Here is a 24,962-nt window from a genome sequence, read left to right on the forward strand (position 1 = left end):
GTGGACCTGATGAGCCTGAAACAGGAGATAGGGAGAACTTCCTGCCGTGTCCTGGACTGGCAGGTTCCACACATGTGAGGGCCCAGGAATCTTTCCATACTTGGAGGAAGCGTCACCGACAGAACCCAGGGGCCTCCTCTGCCTCCTAGTATAGGTCTCTCCAATCTTACAGGGGAGCCATTTTGCAACTTCCCGAAGGAGTCACTGACCTCTTGGGAAGGCCAGCTGTACCTGTTATCTGGACTCTAAAATTAAAATGTTCACCGGACCGTTTGACAAGCTCTCTCCATGGTGACAAGCTCTCATCCTAATGGATGGCTAGGTGGACTGTTGGCAAGGAGTGAGCATTCCTGCCACAGGTTCAGGATTGGGGACCCCCTCTGCGCTGGATGCCTGCCCAGCTTCATCCTTCCCTGCGCAGGCGGACTCCTGGACCCCCTGTGTCTGCCGACTCACCTAGCAGCGATGAGGCTCCCGCTTTAGGAAACCAGGGATAAGCCCACACACTTGTCTCCCTGAACCCGAAGGACAGGTCAGAGTTTCTCACTCGCGAAGCCTTGCTGCTGATTTTATGTCCCTCCCCGCCACCGCATTCCCGTAGTGTAAGAGCAAAGAGTTTGGAACCAAGTGAGCTGGAGTCCAGCTCAGGGGTGTTGGGGGTAGCCTGAATGGCTCCCAGTCGCTCCCAAGTCTGCCAGTCCCAGGCGTGGCCTAGGCTCGGGACGGGGAGGGACACCTCGGCCCCGCCCCGCCCCCGTCCTTCTCCCGCTCCCGGGCGGCGAGGCTGCTGAGCTCAGCCCAGAAGCCCGGCGCCCTCGGGCTCAGCGTGCAACAGCCGGGATGCGCGCCTGTCTGCGATCCTCGCTCCCAGGCCTGGGCGCTGCGCGACCCCATGGCAGGTAGCGGCGGCCTGGGCGGGGGAGCCGGGGACCTCCAGGGCGCGGGGCCGGGGCAGGGGACTGCACTGCGCGCTCCCCGTGCTCCGCTGGCGCTCATAGCTCTGTTGCTAGGCGCCTACTGCCTTTTTGCCCTCCCGGGCCGCTGTCCACCTGTCGCCCGCACCCCTGCACCGGTTCCCGCGCCCGCCGAGCCGCCCCACGCCTCTCGCCGTCCGGGAGCGCCAGGTCTGCCGGTGGCCAGTGGCCCGGGGCGCCGGCGCTTCCCGCAGGCGCTCATCGTGGGTGTGAAGAAAGGCGGCACGCGCGCGTTGCTGGAGTTCCTGCGGCTGCACCCTGACGTTCGTGCGCTTGGCTCTGAACCCCACTTCTTCGACAGGTGCTACGACCGTGGGCTCTCTTGGTACCGGTGAGCATCCCTGCCGGTCTTCGGCGCCAGTGTGCGCCTGGGACTGTGCTTTCAGCTCGAGGGCGTCATGCTATCTCAGAACCCAGGACGAATAGGGTAGAATCCTGGGCATCAGGTCTGAAATAAGCCTGTTAGAAAAACAGACGTGACATCATGGATGCGGCCCCCAAAGGAAAGGGCATCTGTAGCCAAGGGTCCCAGGGATTAGAAAACCTCAGGGAAAACACCATTCTCCTGTTGGGTGGACTGGGGGACTCAGCAAGGTGCGATCCAGAAAGTATTTTCAAGCCAGTGAGATAACTGGTTAGGTAGACTTTACTTTTTAGAGAGTCGGGTAGTGGGGATTGAACCTGGAGCCTCATATGTACTAAACAAGTATTCCACTACTAAGCCATTAATATATACCCATATATTATTACGGGGGAGTATATTAATATAATTCCAGTGGGATTGTTTGGGAGCCTTAGATACTTGGAACTCAGTCACCTTATCATCCCTTTGTGCTCCCAATTATAAGTCTGGGTAAGTATGGGTAATTATCTGATTACTAGTCAAGTATATTAGGATGGGTCTCCAGGTTTCCAGAAGCTTTCAAGAAAGTGCCTTCCCACTCTCCATCAGGCGAGCCCTTCTTGGCTGCTGGAGTCTGGAGAAAGTTAGGTCTGGGCTTTGGAGAGGGAGACACTGCCCCTTAGTACAGCCCAAGGGTGGGGATTGGCATACTGGCATACAGCCTCCTGCAGCTGTCCTCTCCACCCAGGATAGACTTGGGGTGCAGCAGTGGAATATGGGGAGCACCACGCCAGCTGTAACAGTGTGTCCTGGAGGATGGTCAGCTCTTCCCCTAGTCTGGTATTAGAGGCTGGAGGCAGGCCCTGCCCATTGCCTCCTGTAGCTAGGCAGGCATTGAGGGTACCCTGTCCCTTCCTGTGGGGAAATGGGGCTTCATAGACTGGCTTGCCTCATCTGCAAGTCTGTGCTGAGCCAAGATCACCTGAAGGATCCGTGGGAGTGGCAGGACCCCGGGCACACCAGCTTCTGTTTCCTGGGTGCCTCCTTTCTCCCACCAGCTAACGTGCCTTCTGCATTAAGACTGGTAGATTTGGGAGATAACAAAGCTCCCGAGCTCTGAAGGGCTGTACTACCTGAGGAGAGACCCTTGGAAGCACTGATGTTCCCAGCATGTTTCCAGGACAGAATACCGGTATCTGTGGAATACCTCTGGAAGCAGTACCTAGGATGCTGGGAGGAGTGAAACCCATGGCCTCCATCCCATTAATCAGGGTTATCCTCTGTGCTCTGAAGTGTGGTGACGAGCTGAGTAGCCTGGCTGGGCTTCTGGACTGCGTAGCCTATGTCTTCACCTGGCTTCAGCCACCAGGGTTGCTGTGCTCTCTAGTAACCGCTCCTCAGGTTATGTTCTCATGTATACACCGGGCCTCTGAGAATTACCACTTATGACTCAACATCTCCAGTCACAGGACCTGGGCTGAGGCCCCAGAACCTGCAGAACTCTGTCCAGGAATGGGCTGAGGGAAAGGGGCAGTCACAGGGGAGGTTCTGGGAATACTGCTCGTAATTGGGCTGTGATCTGCCTCACTCAGGCAGTGACCCGATCATCCACTGGATTCAACAGAGGGGTCCTGGGGAGGCCTTTCTCCCAATCATTCTCCTTCCTGGTTCTCCGTTAGATCATTTCTTTGGCTTTGTTGTTGCTTTTGTGGTCTCTTGTAGCTCAGGTTGGCCTCAAATTCCCTATGTGGCCAAGGATGATGTTGAACTTCTGATCCCTTTGCCTATACCTCATGAGTGCAGGGGATTACAAGTATTTCTATTATAGGCACCACTATAGTGTGTGTGTGTGTGTGTGTGTGTGTGTGTGTGTGTGTGTGTGTGTGAGAGAGAGAGAGAGAGAGAGAGAGAGAGAGAGAGAGAGAGAGAGGGAGAGGGAGAGAATGTGCTGATATGAGCATGTAGGTCAGAGGCTAACTCTCAGGAGTCTTCTCTCCTCCCACTGTGGAATCTAGAGATTGGATTTAGTCAATAGATTTGCACAGCAGGTGCTTTTACTTGCTGGGCCATGTCACCAACCCCAGGGGACTTACTTTGTTTCCTTTTGTTTTTATTTTTGAGGCAGGGTCCCATTTATGCAGTTCTGACTGGTCTGGAACTTGCTGTATAGACCAGGCCAGCCTCAAACTCGAGGAGATCCAGGCACAGGCCTCCACATCTAGCCTATGGCTGGTTTTTTAGGCAGTTCTAGGAGTTGAACTCAGGGCGTGTGCACATTAAGCAAATGCTATGTCAAATGAATTACATCTCCAGCTTCTTAGACTTTTAAGGGTCTTCCATCTTAGAGGCCATGGCCCCTGACTACTCTCAAAATCATGCAGCATTTACAAGCCCATTCACCATTACTTATTGAATAGTCTTAAGGTTTGGGGGGGTATCTGTCAGGCTGTATTTTCTGAAAAAGCAAGAAAGGGTAAGGAGGGGTGCAGGTAGGGGAACCCCTGTAGCTCCTGGGGTATAAGATCAGGCTGTGCTGTGTGTGCCTGGGTATGCAGGGGGAGGGGCTGAGCCTTCTTCCCTCCTGTGGCTGGGGACTTGGTTCTCTAGCACTCTCTGACACTGGGATAAGATCCATAACCAGTTTCCCCTGGGCTCCTTGGACATGGCCCAAATGAGGTGTGGGATACAGTGGTGGTGCTGCAGGAGGGGCTGGGCAAGCAGGGGGCGTGGTCTCAGGCTGGCTGGGAGCCACCGAGCAATGCAGACCAGATGGGGTGGTGCAGCAGGAGGGGAGGGTTATGGAGGAACTTGACAGTGCTCTGCTCTCGCTTGTTCCCACCTTCCAAACACACTGATCTCTCCATGCTCACCAGCTTCCGAGGCTCATGGAGGATAATTGATGCCAAAGATGTTGGCTTGCAGAAGGGCTGGGGGCCGGTTCTCAGACCTTGGAGTTGTACCCTAAAGTCTCCTTGAATTTCCCCTGGCAGTATGTGGATCTTGACTATACAAGATAGAGTATTGGGGGCAGGGGCTCTGGGAACAGAAGCCCCATGGAACGCCCCCTTTCAGGTGGGCCAGGAGGAGGCCTGAGACCTATCATTTCCCCTCAGTCCTTCCTGTTCCTTCTCAGCCTTAAGATGCCTGACCAGCAAATGGGGGAGGGGGTTTACTGGTTCACCTTGTCATCCAGGCCGAGGATGGAGACACATCCCTTTATAACTTCTCCAGACCAGCTTTGCCTGGATCCTTGTTCTGCAGGGTTTCCTACATGTTACTCACCTCTCTCTGCTTTGGTCGTGGGTGATGTCAGGAACCTGGTACTGCTGGGGGTCTCTCTCTCCAACATGATCTTGTGTAATTTAGCCTGTTTTCAAATTCTGCATCATATCTGCCTCAGTCCCCAGAGTCCTGCGATTATAGACAGGTAGCACCACATCTGGTCCTGATCTCATTCTTGCCTGGTCTAATGGGACAGAGGCACATATCCCCTGTCCATTATCAGCACTCCCCAAACCAAGCACCCCAGCATGGCACCTGTGCATTTTTGCCTGTATTTTCTTGGGAGATCGAAGAGAATGAAGATCTGTGGGTCAGTAAAGCTAGGCGTAGTCCAGTGTGTCAACTTGGCCAGAGTGGGTCGTGGGGGTTGTCAGTAAGGGGTGAACAGTATCTCTAAGAGGATGGGAGTCATGGCTGGACGGGTGTCTCTCTAGGCCTCACTACCTCTGCCTCTGTTGACCTAGTTCCTGGCTTTTCTTTGGAGCTGTTTGCTCAGCTTATCTGCCCCACCCTGCCCTACCTCACTGTGTACTAACTGGCTGGCAGGTGCAGCCTGAGGACACTTCTCAGGGTGCCTGGGCCTGCCTGGGCTCTGTGTGGGCTCCCCATAGTTTCGGGCTTGGCTGTAGTCAGCTGACTTTCTCTGAACATTTGGATTAGGCCAACACTCCCCTTCTCCAGAATGAAGGAAATTTCAGAAATGCTGGCTCTTGGTACCCTAGGGGCCACTCACTATAGGACTTTAGGACAGGCCCCAGGTAGATCAGAGCTCTATCACCAACTTTCTTAAGGGTGCTAAGCTCTGCTGATGACTGTCTGGTGTTCTTAGCTGGGCTAGAGAGACAGCTGAAGGTCAAGAGGGGATGTAATTAAATTTAGGGGAGGGAGGGAGAGGCCAGTCTTTGGTGGCTACATTTGTCAGTAATAATTGATGACCTAATTCATAGTCAGTGATTACAGTAAAGAGGCCTGCGGGGTCTGTGCTGGCCAGCCTCAGGGGTGCCTGGGTCAAGGTTGGGTGTAGCAGCTTTGGAAGGGGTGGGTCTCTGGTGTGGGGCTTGCTAGGACTCTGTGGAGGTGGCACTTCAGGGAGAAGGGTCATAAAACTTGAAGAATGTCTTGGTGGCCACTGCCCTCTGAGGCTGCCACTCTGTTTACCCTAGAGCTGTCCTGGCTAGGGCAGTCCTGGCTTTGGGCTCCACCCAGGCCCACGCTGGGCTAGGCACCCCAGCACTTTAGGAGCGTGAGCCTAAGAGGGGAGGATAGCCTACCTTGGCCTGGGCCTTCCTCAGAGGAGGAGAGGTTGGTTCCTGGTCGCGAGGGCTGAGCTAGCTGGGAAGAGAAATAAATAATTTTGGAAGAAACATATGCTGTGATCACTCAGTTACTCTTCCTGCCATTCCACAGCGGTCTGATGCCACGTACCCTGGATGGGCAGATCACCATGGAGAAGACCCCCAGCTACTTTGTAACTCAGGAGGCTCCCGGCCGAATCCATGGCATGTCCCCAGACACCAAGCTGATCGTGGTGGTGCGGAACCCTGTGACCCGGGCCATCTCTGATTATGCCCAGACACTCTCCAAGACCCCAGGCCTGCCTAGCTTCCGTGCCCTGGCCTTCCGCCACGGCCTGGGTCCTGTGGACACAGCCTGGAGTGCTGTGCGGATTGGCCTCTATGCCCAACACTTGGACAACTGGCTGCGATACTTCCCTCTGTCCCACTTCCTGTTTGTCAGCGGAGAGCGCCTGGTCACCGATCCGGCCGGTGAAGTAGGCCGGGTACAGGACTTCTTGGGCCTCAAACGGGTCGTCACGGACAAACACTTCTACTTCAATGCTACCAAGGGCTTCCCCTGCCTCAAAAAGGCCCAGGGCAGTGGCCGCCCCCGCTGCCTGGGTAAATCCAAGGGCCGGCCTCACCCCCGAGTGCCGGAGGCTGTGGTTCAGCGCCTGCAGGCTTTCTACCGGCCCTTCAACCGCAAGTTCTACCAGATGACCGGCCAGGACTTCGGCTGGGACTGATCAAGGCCCAGCTCAGCCTTTCCCTGGATGCCCAGTAACTTTAATTTATGTCTGTCTGCCTGGCCATAGCAGGCGCTACACGTGCTGTGTAGAGAGAGTATTTAAGAAATAAATCCCGGGATCTGTTTTCTTCCACTTGGGTTTGACGTTGTGGGTGGGAGTGGTATTCTAAGACCTGACTCTGTTAGACACTGATTGTATGGTGGCGTGCCCTGGGAGGTAGTCAGTGTCCTTGGTCACGCGTCACAGATGAACATGTGAGGCTTAGAGAGGTTGAGCACCTGCCCAGTGACACACAGGTGGCTTTGGAGGTTGTCCACAGCTACTCCTTTCAGCCCTAGGAAGCTGAGCGTCCTGTGTCTAGGTTGAAAACAGGCACCAGGCTCCTGAGTGGTGGAGCAAGACAAAGCTAGTTTGGCCAACTGGGTGTGCTGTATCCACCACCTCACTCCATCCTTAGTCCGACCTGGAAGCCTGGGTAGTGAGAAGTCAGTGAACGTACTTCTAACAGCCACCATGTGGTTCCAGTGGAGCCCTACCCATGCTCTGGCCCTGCCCACCAGGCATCACTCCCACAGCGCTGTGCCTACTCTCCAGATCTCCTGTCTCTACCCTGTACACCCCCAGCAGGGCAGAGCAGGAACCCATGCCCATCAGCAGCCACTGCCCATTCCTAGCCCAAAGAGGCCAGATTTGTGCAGGCTAGGTATGCTCCCCCGTTCCAGATGCCCCCTAGCTGTCCTGATAATGACCTCTGAGTCCACGTAAGCCATGCCATAGCTGCACTGTCCCAGGCCTGCCTAAGGGCCTGGCTGTGGCCTTTGCATCTGAGACTCCTTGGGACTCATGGCCTGTCCTTGGCTGTGATTTGGCTTTTCTCCCTCTGAGATGCTTAGGGCTACTCCTTGTCCAGAGAGTAAGAGAAGATTTACTGGGGATGTGGGCAGTTTGTCAGCACCCACCTCACCTGGGTGTCACGGTTCGTTTCGAGTCAAAGGTCCTATAGGTCACCATAACCCCTATCAGCAATGTGGACATGGAGTCTCTGCCAGGAAGAGGCTCATGGAGAGGAGGCAGAGGGACCTAGGGCAGGCTGCAGGGCCTGGCCTTCGCTTGGGTGCTTCTGAGCTCACACTCCTGTCTGGGGCTGCCCTGAGGGGCTGATGCTTTCTCCAGGCTGTGTTGCCCTGGGCCAGGCTAGTGGGGTTGGGAACTGGTACTGGACTTTCCTTCCAGCACCCACAGAGCAACTACCATGGCAATATGCTGGGCAGATGTCGGTCCAGAGGCAGATGAGAGGAGTGTATAGTCTCCTTCAGACTCAGGCTGATGTGGGTGAAGGGAGACATATTCCACACCTGGCCCTGGTGGATGGTACCTAATGAGATTGGTGACTGTCTTCATTCCCTGGGCTGGAGGTAGGAAGGAGGGCAGGAAAACCCTTAGCTCCTGGGTCGGGTCAGCCCATTGCATACACATCTGTTTTCTCCCGGGACAGTCCCAGGGCCTCACTGTCACCCTGACCCACTACAGTCTTCTGTTGGAACGGCGTCTTGGGCAGGTCCCACTATTTTAAACTGTTCTCGTTCCCAGCCCCACCCCCATTGCTTTAGGATTCTAGGATGAAGACTGGATGCTCACCTGCAGCTGTTAAACCCCACCCCCACCTTTTGTTTTGGCTTTCAAGACAGGGTCTCCCTGGCTGTTCTGGAACTCACTCTGTAGCCCAGGCTGCCCTTGAACTCCCAGAGATCAGCCTGCCTCTGCCTCCTGAGTGCTGGGATCAAAGGTGTGCGCCACCACTGTTAACCCTTTAAAGCTCACCCCTCCTGTTTCGCGCGCCTGCTCCTCACAGCTCTAAGTTCCTGCTCCCCTGGCCCCTGCCAGCTCCATCTTTCTGTCACACTTTTTTTCTGCCTTCACAAGCTTTGACTATAGTGTTTTCTCAGTCCAGATCCCCTTCTCTGCAGATGAATCAGATGGGAGCAGAAGGACACGAGAGGCAGGGACAACCCGGGCAGCTGTACCTCCACTCTGGTTTTCCTGCTTCTCTCCCGGTGTTTAAGCTCTTTGTCTGAGGCCACTGAGGTTGGGGCTTTTCCCTCCACGGAGCTTTATTGGGTGCAGTGCCATGAGGGCACCAACTGGCCTTGGCCCCGCTTGAAGGGCAGTTTCTAGATGCAGCAAGGAGAAAGCTGGGCTGGTGTGTTCTGCTCGCACCGCCCAACGGAAACTTAGCCTGAGGGCCAACGCCCAGTGCGAGATGCCCAGCTGGGCCTCAGAACACATTGTGGGCAGATGTGGTGGGTCTTACAGGCTGTGTGGAGGTGGAGCCCCTTGGGGGGAGTCATCAGCCTTTAATTAAAGTCCCTAAATTGCTTCCCCAGCTGCTCTGTGGGTTTTCCATGTTGGAATGTTCCCGATGGAGTGAGAAGTGCTGATTCAATTACCTTCTTCCTGTCTTGACCAGTAGAGAAGTGGCCTGGGATCCTTCCTCCATGTTGTAGGAGGGGGCAGGCTCCTTACTGCCCTGGGTCCAAGAACGGGCTTGGAGACACCTTGGGAAGAGGCTGCTTTTTTCTGTAGGATCATCCTGCCCCAGTCTCCTGGTCATGCCTGGCCTGGGCAGGGGTTGCAAGGCGAGGCCAGTGTTCTTGCTCCTGGCTTTGTATACAGCAGGCACTGAGATCTTGCACAGACTCTAGCCTGAGTGCCCAAGGCCAAGGTGTGTGTGTGTGGGGGGAGGGGGAGGCAGCACCTAGGCCTACCTCTCTGTTGCCTGGATATACTTTCCCTACATGAAGACTCATCCTAGGATACCTACAAAGTGCTGGCACCTTGCCCACCCTTCTCATTTCTCAGTCTCCTGAAAAGGCCACTACCTTCTCCCCCATTCCAGAGGTCTGCCAGGCTTTGGCAGTAAGGTCAAGACAGGATCTGCTAGTTCTCCTAGCACTGCAAGGCTGTGCTTGCTGGCCCCTCTCTCCTGCCAGTGAGGTGAGGAGGCTGAGGTCTCTAGTTGTGGGTGGGCTCTCTTCGAAGGCTGGGTCAACCTCTGTGGTCAGGGCATGGTTAGAGGATCAGAGGGAGGCAGCCCCCCCCCCCCTCCTTCCTCCCAAGGGTGTGCTCGGCAGTCAGGGCTAGGAGAAGGAAGGAGGACTGGATTCCATACCCTTCCACCACTCAGGGGACACATATGAGTCCCTGCATCCCAGGTTGAGGGCTGCTTTGGGGACAGGTCTTATTCTGCTGGTCCTCACAGCTGATCTCCTAGTGGCCTATGATGGACAAGTCTGGGTCTAGAGGCCATCCTCAGAGGACCTGAGTAAGTTCAACCTCCCAGGCTGTCCAGGATCCCTATGCCTGAGTCAGCCTGCCCTGGGTGTTTGCTTCTGCTAGGGAGCTGCCAGACTGTGGTTTCCAAGGAGTCTCTACAGCACTTCAGTGCAGCTGAAGCTAGGCCAGGGTCAGTGTGAAGGCCTCTGATGCTTTAGTTTACGCAGCTGCCCTTGCAGTTTTCAGTGCAAGTCCTGAAGCTGTGTGGGGAGGGACTGGGACTAGGCTGCCATCTTGAATCCACGGGGAGAAGACTCATCCAAATTACAATTACCTGAGTTTATTATTGCTGCTAGCAGGACGACAGCCTTAAAACCAAATCGGAGATGTGCCACTCGGGAGGAGCTTGAGGAAGGATTTTTTAAAGGTGGAGGCACAACTATCTTGTTTTTCTGGAATATGCAGCAGAGTGAGAAACCGCTTCGCTCCCCTCGGCTAATGGGGCGCTGTCTCTCTCACTCCCTGTTACATAGCAATAAGCAGGTTTATAAAAGCTGGAGCAAGCAGTTTTACAATTCTGAGGAAGGGGTAAGGAGTCCGGGTTGCCCAGAGCTTATCTTTTAGGAATTTAGAGTGGGTGCCCAGTACAAAATGGAATTCTCCTTAGTCATCACAATGAACCTGCAGGACTCCCCACTTCTGGAAGGTTCTTCACAAATTGGATGACACCAAGTGGGCACTAGGAGGTGAGATAAAAGCACAGTCCTGCTGCAGCTTTGAGCAGTGTGATGGTTTTGATGTCAGCTTGCCATAGATTAGAACCACCAGAGTCGGGAGCCCCACCTGGAGAATTGTTCTGATCGCCTGATTTCACTGGCTCTCAGCCTGTGGGTCTCGACTCTGATGATCCTTTCACAGGGGTCCCCTAAGATATTTACATTATGATTCATCACAGTAGCAAAATTACAGTTATGAAGTAGCAATGAAAATAATTTTATGGTGGGGGAGCATCACAATATTAAAGGGTCACAGTGTTAGCTGATTCGAGAAGACCCACCCTGAATGTGGGCAGCATTTTCTGATAGCAGCTCAGAATTTTTTGTTAGTTTGTTTTATTTTATGAGACAGGGTCTCTATATAGCCCTTGATGTCCTGGAACTCACTCTGTAGACCAGGCTGGCCTCAAACTGACCGAGACCCCTGGCCTCTGCCTCCTGAGTGCCGGGATTAAAGGCATGCACCACCAGGGCACAGCTCAGATTTTCAGAAGGGCGTGGCAGGAGGAAGGTTCTTTCACCTTTTCACTCACTTTGCTTTTTGCTTGCTTTAAGCAGAAAGGTCAATCCAGTCCTTGTCATTCCGTCTTGTCCAGAAGTGGAAGAGGAGAGAGCTTCAGGTGTGTGAGAGGTAAATGGCTACACATGGCGCGTGCCTCTGTGTGAAGAAGGGAGAGACATGGTGTAGTGGGTAGCTGTTCCAGCTTTGATCTGGAAGTACTACCCCTAGTGAGGCTTCTGGTAACCGCCATGCCTACCTATGACCTGCCCCTGGGGCGGGGCTGAGATGGGAGCCCTGAAGACCCGAGATCCGGACATGCCGGTCCTCTTGGTTCCTGGTGATCCTGAATGCTGGATGGCAGACCAAGTCACCTCCCCTCTCTCCACCCCTACCCTTCTTTCCAGTGTGTCATGGTGGCACTCACCTACAGTCCCAGCACTTGGGAGATGGATGCAGCAGGATCAAGAGTTCAAGGTTGCCAGCTGGTGGTGGCACATGCCTTTAATTCCAGGGCTTGAGAGGCAGAGTCAGGCAGATCTCTGAGTTCAAGGCCAGCCTGGTCTACAGAATGAGTTCCAGGATAGCCAGGGATACACAGAGAAACCTGTCTCAAAAAAACAAAAACAAAAACAAAAAAAAACCCCAAACAAACAAAAAAAGAGGAATTCTCAGCTACATAAATAGTTTGAGGCTAGCCTAGGATACTTGAGACACAGTCTCAAGAGGTGAACAAACAAACCCTAAACAAGACCAGAGCAGAACCTAAGAGAACCAGAGCATGGGCTTTTCTTTTCAGGCTTCAGGCAAGGGCCCTCCCTTCCCACTGAAGACCAGCCCCTTTACAAACCGTGTAACCACAGTCCTGTCTTGGGACTTGCCTCAGATGCAAATTGTGTTCTGGTTCATCCTGGGTCCCAGCCTGCTGTTGCTCTGTGTTGGCATGGTGCTAGACCCACGGGCGGGTGCTATAGCACCTCCAAGAACAGTGGTTTATCTGGACACACCTTACCTCTAAAACTGTCTTACCTCCTCCTTCAGCAGCAGACCCATGAGAGAACCAGAACAAGCCAGTTTGGGTGAAAGATTTGCTCAGAGTCCTAGTGGACTGAGGATGGTAAGGCTAGACAGGGCTCTTGATGGCTCTGGAGGCTGGCCAGTCTGCTGGGGTTCAGAGGCAGGACCACACCCTGGGCAGAGTTTGGCCACATGCTGAATCTCCAGATGGGCTGTGGGCAGGGCCTACCCAGGAACGCAGCTGAAGGCCTGGCTTTGGGGATTTGGGCTGTTTCTGCCAGCAGGGAGATTTGATGAGCCACAGCCCAATGAGGCTGTGAAGACCCTCAGGTACATGTATCACCTGTAGGCCATCAGGCCCTGCTCCAGAGCCTGCTGCCAGGGGACATTTGGCACTGGCTTTTCAGAACTGATGGACCTATCTGAATGTGATGCCCAGTAACAATCTTTTGCTGAGGCTTCTGGGACATAAGGCAAGGACCCATCTCCAGTTTAAAGCCAAACTCCTGGCTTTGAGGCCAAGAATTCCTTTCATACTGCCTAATCTGAGCCACATTGTGCGTGCTTTTGGCTGGAAGAGCCGCACAAAAACAGTCAGTCAACCAAAACAGTTAATGCAAAACTGTTGCCAGAAGCATTTCATACACGAGCCTTCTGATTAAGGGGAAAACGAGATCTCCAGTCAGGCAATTGAGAACAATCAGAGATCTTGTTCTCGCTGTCTCTCTGCTCCCAGAGCTCTGCACCGGGCCCCTCACTGGAAGAGAGAGCTGGCCTGACTTGACAGCCTCCCACGGTCAGATCCTATCATCCCTCTTCCGTCTTCTATGAGGGAGGACAGGATATCTGATGGGAAGCTGATCCTGAGACAAAGGCTCTGACTGCAGCAGGGAAAGCCTGTCCCTCACAGAGGAGCTCCGTGGCTGCACAGCAGGGGGGGATTCTGCCAACCACAACGGTTCTGGTGGGGGGAGTAGCATCCGGGAGACTGTCTGGCCCCTTGGTCTCACTGTCTGGACTTGAATTGGAAAGGGGGAGGGGACTTCAGCAGGAGTGACAGGAGGCCCTCATGTTTCTTTGATAGCTAAGTCTTGCATGGGGGTGACAGAGAAGAGAGACAGGGAGATAGGGGTGTGGTAGGCAAGACACGGGACCAAACTTGAGTTTATAAGATCCTCATGGTATCTGCAGAAATCAACCCCAGGGGTCAGAAAGGAGAGGAAGGAACAAATCCAGGGAGGAGGTGATGATGTTTATTGATGAAGACAGTGATCATGGTGATGTGGTCATAATGGTGATGGTGGTAATGGTAGTGGTGACGGTTTTACACTTGAATGCTTTGAAAATGTTGGTGCTACACAAATGCTCACTCAGTGTTCTTTATGTCAAGTAGCTGTGCTAGTACCTTTAATTACAGAGGAGTAACCTGAGGGTGAGAAGGGATGCAGTCACCAGAAACTGTTATACTTAGGGTTATCTGCCCGCAGCACGCACACATATGGGCCCTTGTGGAGCAGAGGGAGGGAGCATCCCTTGGGTCAAGCTCTCAAGGGCATAGATGTAGGAGGTAAGATGGCCTCTGTAAAATACTCTGCCCCTGAATGTGGGTGACTGCTCTCACTTGGTGGCTGCCACTCGTGTGATTTGACTGTTGATCTACAGATTTTGAATTCCTCATAAGGGAGCGGCTCCCAGGCAGGCCTAACTGACAAGGTGTGTTCTTCCAAGGGAGTCTCCGTTTTGGGGTGATGAAAATGTTCTGGGACGTACAGGAGTAATGCTTGAGTACTAGTGGGATCATACTAAATGCCACTGAGTTGTTCCATCTTGAGTGGTTCATTTTATGTAATGTGACTATTGCCTGTATAAAAATAAATGAAAAGGGGCTGATGGTGGTAGAGACAGATCTGCTGGCCCGGCAGGAAGCAATCAGCTGAGTGAGGACTGTGGGGGTCACCAGCAGCTTCTAAGAGCCGGAAGAGGCTCAGGACTACCAGCTATCAAGTACAAAGGGACTCTGGGCCTATAACGCAAGGAATTAAATTCTTCCCTCAACTGAGTGAATTTGAAGAGACCCACAGCCTCATAGTCACCATAACCTTGATCAACTCCTGGCCTTGTGAAACCTGAGGCAGAAAACAACTCATGACTCTCAGCAAACCAGAATAAATGGGTGCTTTTTTTTTTTAAACAAACAAACAAACAAACAAACAAAAAACTGCTGAATTTCTGGTCATTTGTTAAGCAGCATAGAAAACTAAAACAGTAGGATAAGCCAGCCAGGAAGAATGTTCTGGAAAAAGGAGCAATTCTTCAGTGATGAGATGTGGAGAGGAATCTGGAAAGTCTTGGGTGGTGAATCCTTTTATACCAGTAGCTTTTGCCCATGGTCTTATATAGTGGACAAGGCTTCCAGGTCACCTGCCCTGTATACTTCCTCCAACACTGACTGGGAAAGCTGGTGCTCCACTGGGCAAGACCCCAGATGGAGGTGCAATACTGTTTTTATTAAACATCATAGGTTCAGTATGACTTCCTGTTGGAAGCCAATGTCTCTTCTCTGACCTATTGTGAACATAAATTATTTAAGATGAGGGTCGATTGACCAGGAGGAGACCTGAAGGGTGTCTGTGTGGGCATGTATGGAGGAGGCCTCTGAAACACCCTTCCTGGCTGGAAGGTAGGGGGGCAAAGTGAAACAATGCTAGAGATAAGAAAAACCATGCCTCAGCTGGGTGTGGAGGTGTATGCCTGTAAAGTCAGCTCTTAGAAACTGAGGCAGAAGATGAAGAGTTCAAAGTCAGGGTAAGGGATGTAGCTCCCTAGTAGAGCTGCTTGACTAGCATGTGCAAGGCCCTGAGTTCAATCCTAGCACAGAAAAGAAAGTTCAAGGCCAGTCTGAGTTACCTCAACAAATAACAGAACAAACCAACCCACAGACAGTGCCCTTACTCTGGTGTGATGTCCCCATGGGCTGGCAGAGGGTGGCTGCATCCTTGGAGGGTGGCATAAAGTATATATTGCCACAGCAATATTTCTGGGGATAGTTCTACTCCTGTGACATACCTGGTATGACCTCATGCCTTTTCCCGTTTGTGTCGCTAGTGATGGAACCGAGGGCCTTGTACATGCTAGGCAGGTGTCCTAGTGGGCTTGCTTTTTTCTCTTTTCCTTCCTTTCTTCCTTTCTCTTTTTCTTCCTTTTTTTTTTTTTTTTTTTTTTTTGGTTTTTTTGAGACAGAGTTTCTTTGCTGTGTAATAGTTCTGGCTGTTCTGGAACTTTGTAGACCAGGCTGGCCTCAAATTCAGAGATCTGCCAGCCTCTGCCTCCTGAGTGCTGGGATTAAAGGGGTGCACCACCACCGCCTGGCTTAGTTTGCTTTCTATTCCTGTGATAAAACATTCTGACCAAAAGCAACTTGGAGAGGAAAGGGTTTATTTCCCCTTACAGGTCACAGTCCTTTATTGAGGGAAGTCAGGGCGGGAACTCAGTGGGAATCTGGAGTCAGGAACCAAAGAGAGGCCATGGAGGGTGCCGCCTGTGGCTTGCTCTCCGTAGCTTACTCAGCCTGCTTTCTTTTCGTTTTCCTTTATTTGTTTTACACCCCAACTTCAGTTTCCTCCTCCCAGTCTCTCCCCTCTACCTCCCCTCTACCTCCCATCTGCGCCCCCCAATCATTTCTATTCAGGAAGGGGCGCGCCTCCCATGGATATCAACCATATCAAGTTGCAGTAAGACCAAGCACCTCCCTTGTGCTAAGGCTGGGCAGCAACCCAGGATCACCTGCCCAGAGATGGCACTGCCTATAGTAGGTTGAACCCTCTCCCCCAATCCATCATTAATCAATAAAATGCACCACAGACTTGCCTACAGGCAGATCTTATGGGGGCATTTTTTTTTCCAGTTCCAGTCTTTCAAATGACTCTAGCTTGTGTCAAGTTGACATAAAACTAACCAGATAAATTTTGCAAAGTAAATAAAACAAAAGACCTACTTTTACTGGTTTAAGTCTCCAGGGCTCTTGTTAGGAGGTGAGGACTGTTTCCCACACCAGGGAAGCTGTGGAAGGCTTAGACTGGGGACGGGGGCACAGTGGCAGAAGGGACTGGCTCTGCTTCTGCTGTGTTCAGCTGAGGCCATTCAGACGACCAGATAAGGTGTCCAGTCAGAAGTGGAGCCACATCACTTGGACACTGAGGAAAGGCAGTCTTTCTGGAGGTTTTTTCTTGGGAGCATCACCAAGTGGCAAGGATCGGTCCATGAAACTATCGTCACTAATCCGAGGAGAGAAGGCACACAGCAGAGGTTTCTAGAAAGGAAGATACAACGTCCCTGGACACCCCCGCCCCGTTGAGAGTCAGATACTTCGGTGGGGCAGCCAGCTGCGAACTGACACAGGAGGGTGGTTGGGAGAGTGTTGCCCTGGGCTCTAAGGGAAAGGTCCTTGGAGAAGGTGGGTAACACTGGGGTTAGCCCATGGGTCCAGTGCGGGCATCTCACCTTAGGCACAGTGAGTGTTTGGGGCTGACCTGCACAGTGAAGGATGTTTAACGGTTTCCTCAGCTGCTACCTGATGGAGACCAGCAGCACTCTCCAAAATGACAACTAATGGTGCCTCCAGATGTCCCATGGCGGGAGGGGCAACAGCAAGATCCCCACGGGCTGTCAGATGGATTTAGTGGCATGGAGCCCTGTCCTAGTCACCTCTCATTCACTTACGGGTGAGGGTGGACTCCCTGTTCTGGACAGATGAGATATACAGCAGGTACTAGTTGCATGACTCCTGGTCCAGAGAGGGCACTGCAGGGCAGCAGAGTCTAGGGGCATGGCTCTGGGGAACAGAGGGCACCAGCAGGCCTGTAGGTGCTCCTGTAGATGCTCCTGTAGGTGCTCCTGTAGGTGCTCCTGTAGATGCTCCTGTAGGTGCTCCTGTAGATGCTCCTGTAGGTGCTCCTGTAGATGCTCCTGTAGGTGCTCCTGAGGTACTCCTGGAGGTGCTCCTGTAGATGATCCTGAGGTGCTCCTATAGGTGCTCCTGGAGGTGCTCCTGTAGATGCTCCTATAGGTGCTCCTGTAGATGCTCCTGTAGGTGCTCCTGTAGATGCTCCTGTAGGTGCTCCTGAGGTGCTCCTGGAGTGCTCCTGTAGATGATCCTGAGGTGCTCCTGAGGTGCTCCTGGAGTGCTCCTGTAGATGATCCTGAGTTGCTCCTGTAGGTGCTCCTATAGGTGCTCCTGTAGATGCTCCTGGAGGTGCTCCTGTAGATGATCCTGGAGGTGTTCCTGTAGATGCTCCTGGAGGTGCTCCTGAGGTGCTCCTGGAGGTGCTCCTGTATCCTTCAGGATACAAATGCTTTGGAAGCCTTGCTCAGAAACAAGAAGGATCCATGCCCCGTTGGATTTACACGGTTGCCCGGCTGCTGACCCTATCTCAGATGCAGATTAGGGAGGGGTGCTGGTAAGGAGGCCATTCTGGGCCTCTCTGGTTTTGGATATCCCTGGAGCACATGATGGTGAGTCCTACGGAGCCACGATAATCTCCTAAGAGCTGTACAGTAGGACCACACTTTCCCTAGCTGGTTTGCAGGGCACCCCGGGATGGGCGCGGCATCCGTGGATGAGCATGGAGCTGTGTCTGTCTACCTCAGCTGCCAGAGCCTGGAGCTGAGCAGGGCTGTTCCTTTCTTTCCCCAGTGCTGCAGCTGGCTGTCTTTTCTACATGGAGTTCACCTGTGCAAATATTTGTGGTTGGCCCAGCCAGCTGCTGCCAGGGCCCTTGGGGCTCAGGGCTGCTGTTGATGGAAAGCTGACTTTTGGAAGAGTGTGTTTTGCCCACTTTGCTTGTTCTGTTTGTTCCCCCCTCCCCTGGGCGCAGGCACTGTTTATGCTCCCCTACACAGCATGCACACACACACACACACACACACACACACACACACACACACAGGCTCTATTTGAAGAGTAATTAAGGACATGCAATGTTCTGTGCAAAGATGGAAATACACAGTTGGAAGGTATGTACAGTTCATGGATGGTCAGGGGAAGCCCTGCATTAATCGTCCCAGGGCTCTGGGGCACAGGAGAAAGCATTGGCTGAGTTTTCTTGCCAGCTTGTAGCCTGCCGCATAGTCTTGCTCTGTCTGTGACAATGCCCCTCTGCTGCTCCTACTCAGGTTGCAATAGCTGCAGCAAAGAAAGCTGTTGTGACTCTCTAAGTTACTGTTCAGAAACATGTGCGAGGCCCTGGGTTTGATCTCTAGTTCCTAGGAGGAGGATCCTTTGAGAGTGAGCAGGTGAGCATGCACATATGTGCACACTGAGGCCACAGGTTAATGTGTGTGTGTGTGTGTGTGTGTGTGTGTGTGTGTGTGTGTTCTCAAATGCCACAGCATGCTTGTGGAGGTCAGAGGGCAAGCTTCAGGAGTTGGTTCTGTCCTTCATCCCTGTGGGTTCTGGGGATGGAACTCAGGTCATCAGGCTTGGTAACAGCACCTTTATTCATGGAGGCAGCTCCCTGCCCCACCCACCTTATATTTTGAGATACGAACTCACCATATGTATTGAACTGACCAGTTCAGCAAGACTGTTCTAGGGATCCTCTTGTGTCCCCCCTCCAGTGGTGGGATTCCGGCTGTGCACTACTGCACCCTGCTTTTATGTGGGTGCTGTGGTCCGACACAGGTCTGTGTGGCAAACAAGCACTTCAGCCGTGGAGCCGTTCTCCCAGCCCCCAAGATCTTTTGGACTGAAAGGGGTTTTCCCTTTTCTCTTAGTAGCTAAGCTCCAATGGAAATGTGTGATAAAGAGGGAACATTTAAACAGCCTTGCTGGGGACAGCAATGCCAAGGGGAGAGCCTGGGGCCCAGGAGTGGTTTTTCCGATTCTGATCCCTGAGTCCAGGCTTGCAGGGGAGCTGTCCTTTTGTGCCCTGAGTGGATGGGCAGGAAATCAATGGGTTTGTTCTGCTGACAAAAACGCTCCTGACAACTCCAAAACAGGAGACCATTAAAATGCCACAGACACAATTATTCACTATGAAGATGTAGCTATTGATTGAACAGTTACAGGGATGAAATGTGGGAAAGACAAGCGACAGCCAGGGTCTCCAGAGCAGCTGCCTGGAGCCTAGCAGCCAGCTGTGAGGAGGGGGAAAGCTGAGCTCTTCTCTTTTTTGTTACACTTTATGATTTAAAACATTGTTTTATTTATAAGTATGTGTCTGTGTGAGTATATGCCACATGCATGCAGGTGTCTACAGAGACCAGCAGAGGGCGTTGAATACCGTGGAGCTGGAGTCACAAGCATCTGTGAGCAGCTGAATGTGAATACTGGGAACTGTCCTTGGGTCCTTTACAAAGGCACTATGTACTCTTAACAGCTGAGCATCTCTCCAGCTCCCCTCTTTACATATATATGTAAATATACACACACGTATATGTATATATACATATATACATACATGGCCAAGTGCGGTGGTAATTTAATTCCAGCCGGCAGAGGCAGGTGGAATCTCTGTGAATGTGGCCAGTCTGGTCTTCACAGCCAATTCCAGGCCAACCAGAGTTACATGGTAAGATTCTCTCAAGAACAAAACAAAACACAATACAACTTTTTCTTAAGAAGGAATCTTGTAGTCAGTCTTAGTCAAGAGACCAGCAGTGATTCAGAGGAATGTTAGATTTGGGGAAGCGCTGGACAGATTGTTCTAAGTCCAATTGCTGCTGTAGATTGGTCCTGCACTCCCTGCTTCCTTCTCCAGACGTCTTCTGTCTTCTTTCTCTTTCTTGAGACAGGCTTGCACTCTGAAGCCTAGGCTGGCAGGGATTCTTCTGCCTCAGCCTCCCCAGTGCTCAGAGCACAGGTTCGAGTCTCTGCACAGGATTCTCTTTCTCTTGATCCCTCACCAGCTGCTGCTCCCACAGCTGGTGTCCCTGTGTGTCCGCTGGAGCATGGTCACTGCTAAAGGGCACCATTTCTCAAGCTTTGTAATTGACAGCTGGTCGAGGTGGGGCTGTGCTTCACTGCAACGCACGTGCTCTGTTTCTTTTTAAACCTTCATTCATGAGCTCAGTGTTCACCAGTGGGCTGAGGGTTTGGTGTGAATTCTGTAAGTTCTTGGAGTGGCCTCAGCTGCATGATCGAACTTGCATCACAGAGAACCTTCAAAGTCCTCCCTCCCTCCCTCCTTCCCTTCCTCTGCAGGACCAGAGATTTAACCTAGGCAAGCACTCTACCCCTGAGCCACATTCCCCCGTCATCCGGTTAGTTTTTATCTTGAGACAGGGTCTTGCTTAGTTGTCCCAGGCCATCCTGAACATACTCTGCAGCCCTGGTTGCCCTTACATTGGTATTCTTTCTGCTTTAGCCTGCCCTGTGCTGGGATTATAGACCCGTCTCACATGCCTGGCTCAGGCCAAGTCTTTCTAAAGAGACCGTGGTATGGGAGACCCAAGAAGTCTAAATGGCCGTGTTCAGGTGACACGGTGGTGTATGCAGGTCCACAAGCCCCTCCCCCATCCACGTGGCCCTGGATAAGAGAGAGAAATGACCCTTGGGCTCTGGTCACAAGTGTGACTTTAGAAGGTACCCTGGTCTCCAAGCCCACATGGCTGCCACCAATGTCACTTCTGTCAAAAGGAATGTATGCAATTAAGAGAGGAGGCAGGGCTGGCTGGGAACCAATTATAACGAACACTGCAGACAGCCGTCGCCCAGCAGAAACATATGTCCCATTGATTGGTGACAATCATTTCTGCTATCTGTGCCCCTCAGGTCCTGTTTTCTACACCTTTGGGGACCTTTATGAAATGTCAGTCTCCGGGCCTTTGCAGCCCCCCCTCCTGTGGCCTTTGCTCTGCCATACACACCTGGGTCTTATGCGAAGGGAACCCAGGGCAGACCTTTTGCTGCTAGTACTGCTTTGTTCTGATGCTCCGCTGGCACATAAAATGACTTAAGAAAACAGTGCAAACAGAAATACAACCCCAGAGGCACAGCCCAGCGATGAAGCAATACTGTTCTCCCACGGCTGGGTTCCATGTGTGGGGGGAGGCAGGACCCACTGCTGTGAGGCTTGTTTTGCCCATCCATGGCATCTTTCCATCTCTTAGTCTGTGACTAAGTGGGCAACTGAGCCCAATTCCCAAGTTGTTCTAACAGTCAGGTTCAGGGGGTGTTGGATCTTGCAGGGTGAAGTTTGTTCCTCTGCCTCACTGCCTGAGGGGAGCAACATGAGGCAACGGGACAGAGATCATTAGTCTGTGCCATTTATCTCCAGAGCCTATGGCAGGGCCTGACTGAGAGTTGAATTGTGTGTGTATGTGTACACATGAATGTGTGTGCATGTATATACGTATTTGCATGTTTACGTGTATGTGTCTGTGTGTTTGTGCCTGTGTTCATGTGTGTATGTGAGTTCATTGGGCAAGGAGGGCGGTGAGAGCGTGCCTCAACTTGTGGAAGACAGAGGATAACTTGTAGGAGTTAGGTGTCCCTTTCTATCATGTGGGCCCGAAGCATTGAGCTCATGTCTAGTAAGGCTTGGGTTCAGAGACCTTTATGTGGAGAGCCACCTCATCAACCCCTGTTTTTACCTTCTCCCTTTTTATTTTAAAGAAAACAAACATGAGACATCTATTTTTTTAAAACTCAAAAGAAACACCAAATAGGGTAAGAAATTAAATAGAAGCTGGGTGTAGTGGCACACTCCTTTAATCCCAGCACTTGGGAGGCAGATGCAGGTGAATCTCTGAGTTCAAGGCCAGCCTGGTCTACAAAAGCGAGTTCTAGGACAGCCAGGGCTATACAGAGAAACCTTGTCTTGAAAAACAAAAAAACAAAACAAAACAAAACAAAAAAACAAAAAAAGGAGAGAGAGGAGAGAAATATAAACACAAGTTCTACCTGGCCCTATTTATCTAAGGCAATATAAACCAAATAGACTCTTGGAAATACCACTTGGTCAAAAGAGCCCATATTTTTAGTCCTTTCTCCCTTTTTAATAAAAGATGTTTTTTTTTTTCTTTTTTTGTTCATTTGTTTGTTTGTTTGTTTTCAAGACAGGGTTTCTCTGTGTAGCCCTGGCTGTCCTGGATCTCACTCTATAGACCAGGCTGGCCTCAAACTCAGAGATGCTCTTAACTGCTAAGCCATCCCTCTGGCTCCTTGTTTAAGAAATACTTTGTTGTTGTTGGGGCCATTGAGATGGCGTAGAAGGCAAGGACATTTGCTGCCAAGTCTGACCTGAGGTTTGATTCCCCAGGACCTATGTAGTAAATAAGAGAACCAACTCCCACAAAAACTCCTCTGACCTCTACACACACACACACACACACACACACACACACACACACACACACACTACATAAATGTTAAAAAAAATGATTTTTAGACAAAGTCTTGCTATTTAGCCCAGACTGGCTTCAAGTCATGACAATTCTCTTGCCTTGGTCTCCCAAGTGCTAGAATTGTAGGAGTGTAGTGAGCCATCATACCTGGATTGACTTTGCTCTTTTTTAGGGGGAGGGGCTGAGATAGGATCATAATATATAAGCCAGGCTGGCCTTGAACTCTCCATCCTCCTGCCTTAGCCCCCTGAGTGTTGGGATTATAGGAACAAGTTACGGTTTTCTGGGTGCTTTCTAAGTAACACTGGGAAGCATTCAACATGGTGTAGCATTTACCAACAGGGCTGAGGAGCCATTTGAGGCTGGCAAGACGCTACAGACATTTTGTATAATGCACACCTGTGACCTGTTTTTTAAGAAGCCTGTATTGGATCCCACCCCAGAAATTCTGGTTTGATTGGTATAGGGTGTGGCTTGGCCCTCTCAAGCTCTTGAGTGATTCCCACTGCAGCCCTTGCTCTGAGCCTTTTACTGAGAGTCGTAGGAGGGCAGAAGGCTGGGGTCAAGGAGGGCTCACTGGAGGAGTGAGGAGGAGGCTGAGCCCAGGAGGAGAAGAGGCAGGGAGGGGCAAGCTCCGTGTTCCTGCACCCCACAACTGGAATCCTTTTGGTGTAACTTGGAGAAAACGGTCCCGGGAGGCCTGCCTACGTGCAACAAGAGCTCTCTGCTGATGGCGTCTCCCCCAACTGGAAGTGTGTTGCACTCAGGCCCTCAGGCTTCTCCGAGGTTGCAGGATCAGAATCAGCCTTCTAACAAGGCTACTAGGTGTCCTCTACACACTGGAAGATGTGCAGCATCCCTGGCCGTGCAATACCGGCACTTTGGGGTAGAGGCAGGAAGATCAGGAGTTCAGGGACATTTTTAGCTAATTTTCAGGTTTGAGGCTTCTCATAACATTTTCATCAACTGATCAAAGGATAAGCTGGTTCTTGTGTAAAAGAGGATTTCTATCTATCTATCTATCTATCTATCTATCTATCTATCTATCTATCTATCTATCTATCTTTGTTGTTTTTACTCTGAGCTAGTGTCTCACTTGTTGTGTGATACTTTGTTTGTGTTCTTACAAATAAAGTTTGGCCAGGCGGTGGTTGTGCACGCCTTTAATCCCAGCACTTGGGAGGCAAAGGCAGGTGGATCTCAGTGAGTTTGAGGCCAGCCTGATCTACAAAATGAGCTCCAGGACAGCCAGGACTGTTACACAGAGAAACCCTGTCTCAAAAAACCAAAACCAAACAAACAAACAAACAAACAAAAACCAAATAAAGTTTGTTTGGAGTCAGAGGGCAGAGCTAGCCACTAGTTAACCATAGAGGTCTGGAGTTTTGTACAGAGAGGAGACAGGAGGTGATAAGGTGGGGTGGAGAGAGGATTTAGGCGCTTTTGGACAGAGAAACAGAGAGGTAGGAAGCTACTGGCAGCTGCTCCCAGCTCTCTGATCTTTCAGGTTCTTAACCCCAATATTTGACTCCTGACTTTTTTTAACTTCCTTTTTTACTTTATAATTTAATTTAATTTTACATATCAGCCACGGATTCCCTTGTTCTTCCCCCTCCCGCAGCGCCCCCCTTTCCCCCCAGCCCACCCCCCATTTCCATCTCCTCCAGGGCAAAGACTCCCCTGGGGATTGAGTTTAACCTGGTAGATTCAGTCCAGGCAGGTCCAGTCCCCTCCTCCCAGGCTGAGCCAAGTGTCCCTGTATAAGCCCCAGGTTCCAAACAGCCAGCTCATGCACTGAGGACAGGTCCCGGTCCCATTGCCTGGATGCCTCCCTAACAGATCAAGCTAATCAACTGTCTCATTTATCCAGAGGGCCTGATCTAGTTGGGGGCTCCTCAGCTATTGGTTCATAGTTCATGCGTTTCCATTCGTTTGGCTATTTGTCCCTGTGCTTTTTCTAATCTTGGTTTCAACAATTCTTGCTCATACAAACCCTCCTCTTTCTCGCCAATTGGACTCCTGGAGCTCTACTTGGGGCCTGGCCATGGATCTCTGCATCCTGTTCCCTCAGTCATTGGATGAGGTTTCTAGCACGACAATTAGGGTGTTTGGCCATCACCAGAGTAGGTCAGTTCAGGCTGTCTCTCGACCATTGCCAGTAGTCTATTGTGGAGGTATCTTTGTGGATTTCTGTGGACCTCTCTTAGCACTTTGCTTCTTCCTATTCTCATGTGGTCTTCATTTATCATGGTCTCTTATTCCTTGTTCTCCCTCTCTGTTCTTGATCCAGCTGGGATCTCCCGCTCCCCTAAGCTCTCTTTCCCCCAACCCTTGCCCTTCATTTCCCCCATTCACGTCCAGGTTGTTCATGTAGATCTCATCCATTTCTCTGTCATTGGGCAATCCCTGTGTCTTTCTTGGAGTCCTA

At 51.6% G+C, this 24,962-nt stretch overlaps 1 protein-coding gene across 1 annotated transcript; it reads left to right on the forward strand.

Moving 5' to 3' along the window:
* Positions 1–892: 892 nt before the first annotated feature.
* Hs3st6 (heparan sulfate-glucosamine 3-sulfotransferase 6) lies at positions 893–6,757 on the forward strand. The gene is made up of 2 exons (XM_059269198.1): positions 893–1,305; positions 6,007–6,757. The coding sequence occupies exons 1-2, from the start codon at positions 893–895 to the stop codon at positions 6,620–6,622; spliced, it is 1,029 nt and encodes a 342-aa protein (XP_059125181.1). The 3' UTR covers positions 6,623–6,757.
* Positions 6,758–24,962: the final 18,205 nt, after the last annotated feature.

Source organism: Peromyscus eremicus, chromosome 8a (assembly GCF_949786415.1).
Source record: "Peromyscus eremicus chromosome 8a, PerEre_H2_v1, whole genome shotgun sequence".
Taxonomy (NCBI): Eukaryota; Metazoa; Chordata; class Mammalia; order Rodentia; family Cricetidae; genus Peromyscus; species Peromyscus eremicus.